Source organism: Myotis lucifugus, unplaced genomic scaffold (genome assembly GCF_000147115.1).
Source record: "Myotis lucifugus unplaced genomic scaffold, Myoluc2.0 scaffold_311, whole genome shotgun sequence".
In the NCBI taxonomy this organism is placed as follows: Eukaryota; Metazoa; Chordata; class Mammalia; order Chiroptera; family Vespertilionidae; genus Myotis; species Myotis lucifugus.
Window position 1 is genome coordinate 359,415 of NW_005871359.1, and position 3,290 is coordinate 362,704.

General features: G+C 54.6%; 1 protein-coding gene across 1 annotated transcript in view; it reads right to left on the reverse strand.

The window, feature by feature from the left end:
• Window positions 1-2,026, reverse strand: part of FKBP8 (FK506 binding protein 8) — an 8,624-nt gene extending 6,598 nt beyond the window's left edge. The window contains 4 exon segments of the mRNA XM_014465858.1: window positions 95-264; window positions 1,714-1,765; window positions 1,767-1,881; window positions 1,883-2,026. Of these exon segments, the coding sequence (XP_014321344.1) occupies window positions 95-264; window positions 1,714-1,765; window positions 1,767-1,881; window positions 1,883-2,001 (456 nt within the window). The 5' untranslated portion in view covers window positions 2,002-2,026.
• Between the last annotated feature and the right edge of the window lie 1,264 nt (window positions 2,027-3,290).

Sequence of the window (3,290 nt, forward strand, 5' to 3'; positions counted from 1 at the left end):
CCCCAACTAGCCATCAATACCTTGACCTTCATTACTCCCTCCATTCCACCTCTAACCTACCCCACCCACTGCCCAGACCCCAACCCACTCCCACCTGGATGACGTCACAGTCACCCAGTGTGAACACCAGTTCTGGCTCCTCCTGCACCCGTGTGCCGTTCTCCAGTGACGTCTGCAGTTGCACTGTGACCACCTGGCCCTTGGTTGGGCGACTTGAGCCAGGTGGGCCTGGGACCAGCGTCTTCTTCCTCAACAGCCCATTCCCTGTCAGGGACCAAGGACAAGCAGCCTGTCACTGGGTGGCTCAGATGGGCACCTGCTCTCCACGCCCCTTCCTCCCCAACCTCCACTAACTCCACCCATCCCCAGAGTGGCCCAACACCAGGACAGAAGCTGAGCTTCGAAAGACTGCCCTGTCACTTCCGAGGCAGGTGACCCCACACCTCTGGGTTCAGTGTCCCAGTGGTTTAGAATATTCTGGAATATTCTATAATGTTCCAAATTTGTGTGCTGCTCCCCAACTTGTACATGCCCCAGTATCCAGCCTAAGAACCACTGATCTAGTGGATCCTGGGGAAGCCTGTGTCTCGAGGTTTTGGGGTATTCATGGTGGATGTGCTGACAGGGTCACAATCAAGCACTGCCTCTCATCGAGGGAACTTTGGGCAAATCACAGCCCCTCTCAAGGCCTCGGTTTCCTTGTCTAAAAGCCTGAATTCTGACCTCAGAACGCAGCTGATTGTGAAGAGGAGCAAGGCAGCTCCTACCCTCAGTAGAGAGAAGCTGCCCAGACTCTAACATAGCCAAGAAAGCCGTGTAACCTTGGGCAAGCGCCCTCACCTCTCTGGCCCTGTTTCCCCGTCTGTAAAACATGGGTATGGTAGGAATTAAATGACAGGGCTGTTGTGAGGATAAAGTAATGTTGCACAGGCCTGGCACAGAACCAGTGGACAGTCAATATTACCTGGTGTTGTTTTTAGCAGTAGTAACATTTTTATCATCAGTGGAGGTGACATTAGTAACAATGCTGTTTAATCAATATTAGTATTATTTTATACTATTGCTTTGGTGTCAGTATAAATGGTAGTAGTAATGATGACGTTTTACTCCTATTTGTGTGGCGCTAACATTATTTAACGTGTGAAATCTCAGTACTAGTAGCAATACATTTCTCTAGCTTCCAGAGAAATGTCGCTGTGATGGGGTCCATGGTGGGGACATTTGTGTGGATTCCCCAAGTCCTCTCTTGAAAGACTTCTCTGAGCAACTATAATGCTGATGAATACCGTGAACAAGACAAAGAAATGAACAACAAATTGGGATGGTCCCCAGATCTCTGTGATCTCAGGACACATTTTCCATGGGACAGGTAGGAACTTATGAGACAGATGCCAAGAAAAGAAGCTGTGGAGGTTGGGAGCTGCTGGCGCCTGGTGTGCTGTGCTGGCTGTGTGACCCTGGACGGGTGACTCAGCCTCTCTGAGCTGGTGTGTGTGTGAAAGAGAGAGAGAATAAAAGGGCTTCATAGACATGAAACATCTCACACAGCTGCCTGTGTCTGGCAATCACCGTGGTTACCGCGCTTTACTTCCAACCTACTTCATGGCAGAGGTGGGGAAATGAAGCTCAGGGTAGAAGGTTTGGGCCAAGATCACTCCTGAACTGCAGCTGTCTGGGCCCTGTGGGTCAACCCCAGCCACCCCTGCACCTTACCCAGGATGTCCAGCCACTCGTCCGGGGCTGGAGCAGGCTCGGGCTCAGGCTCCCATGGCAGCCAGGAACTCTCGGGCCAGGGTCCCTCTGTTTTCAGTCTCCTCCAGCGGGGGCTGTCCCATGTCTTCTAGTGGTCGCAGCTCACTCAGGTTCTCCTCTTCTTCCTCCCTCGCCCTCTGTATCTTCCACCCCGTCTAGCACTTCGAAGTCCTCAAGCGGAGGGACCCCAGCAGGCGGTGGGGCAGCAGGCTCAGGGCCCATGGTGGAGGGCTCAGCACAGGATGCCATGCTGCTGGGGGGATGGGAACTGGCCCTGGTGGGGGGAATGGATGGGAATAAGCATCCCACCCAGCCACTCAAATCCTCCTGTACATCCATTCTCCACACTGTGAGTCACTTGCTATGTGACTCAGGGGCTCCAGGCCTCAGTTTCCTCATCTGCACAGTGGGTAGAGCAACAGCCCTGGCTTGTCCAGAGGAGTTAAGGACCCAAGCATCAAGCCTGGGCATCAGGCTCAAACACAGTCAACTATTATTAGAGCTAAATAATATTTAATATTTATAAACACCCCGGGACGTAGGAAACATACCCCCACATTTTGCAGAAAAGGAAACTGAGGCCCAAAGGAGCAAAGCTATTTGCCCAAGGTCACAGAGCAAGCCAAGTGCAGGGGTAGGATTTGAACCTGGGGCTTTATCTGATTAAATGCCCAGAGAAGATGCTGGGTGGTTTTCAGGTGAGCAATGCCTGAGGTCTTGGGGAGACTATTTTTAGAGCCCAAGAGAAGGAGAATTGAATCTTTACCAGGGCTCCCCATCTTCAGCTGCCCCTTCTCCTAGGGGGAGCTCCTGCTAACTTCCCACCACCCAGAAACCCAAGCCTTTTCCTTCCATACTCTGAACCTTGGCCCAAACTCTTCCTGGGAGCCGTTTCTCTTCTCCTCAGGCCTCATGACTACCCTCTCAAAGTGGCCTTTATTAAAAAGGAGTGATGATCCTCACCGCATTCTACACCCTCTTCCTTGGGCCATCAAGGACTGTCTCCCTCCCCCAGGCCCTAAGCTCGGAGGTGGTACAGCCTGGTCATTCTAATCCACAGCATCCTCTATCCCTCCCCGACCCTCACCTGCCTGCTCCTTCCGGGCTTGGGCCCCTTTTCCGAGACCCTCCCAGCACCTACCCCCACATCCCCTATACCCGCACAAATCGCCCTCCCCCATCCAACCACCGCTCCCAGTCTGGGCCAGCTAACCCCACAGCCATCCTATCGCCCCGCAAACATGCCTATGTTCCCAGACGCCCCCCCCCCCTCCAGATCCCCTAACACCCTACGCCTTCCAAACACCCCCCGCCCTGGCCTGGCCCACCGGCAGCCCCTCACCCAGGCCCCCAACGCCCCAGGCTTGTTTGACGCCACCAGGCTGAGTCCTCGACACCCACCCCCCCGCGAACCCCTCAAGCGCCCCTGGCTCTGCACGTCTCTGCCAGCAAAGCCCCCCCTAACACTCCTCGGATCTCCAAGGCCCCGACCCCCGCTGCCCCCGCCTGGCCGCGCCCCCTCGGTCACTCCGACCCCC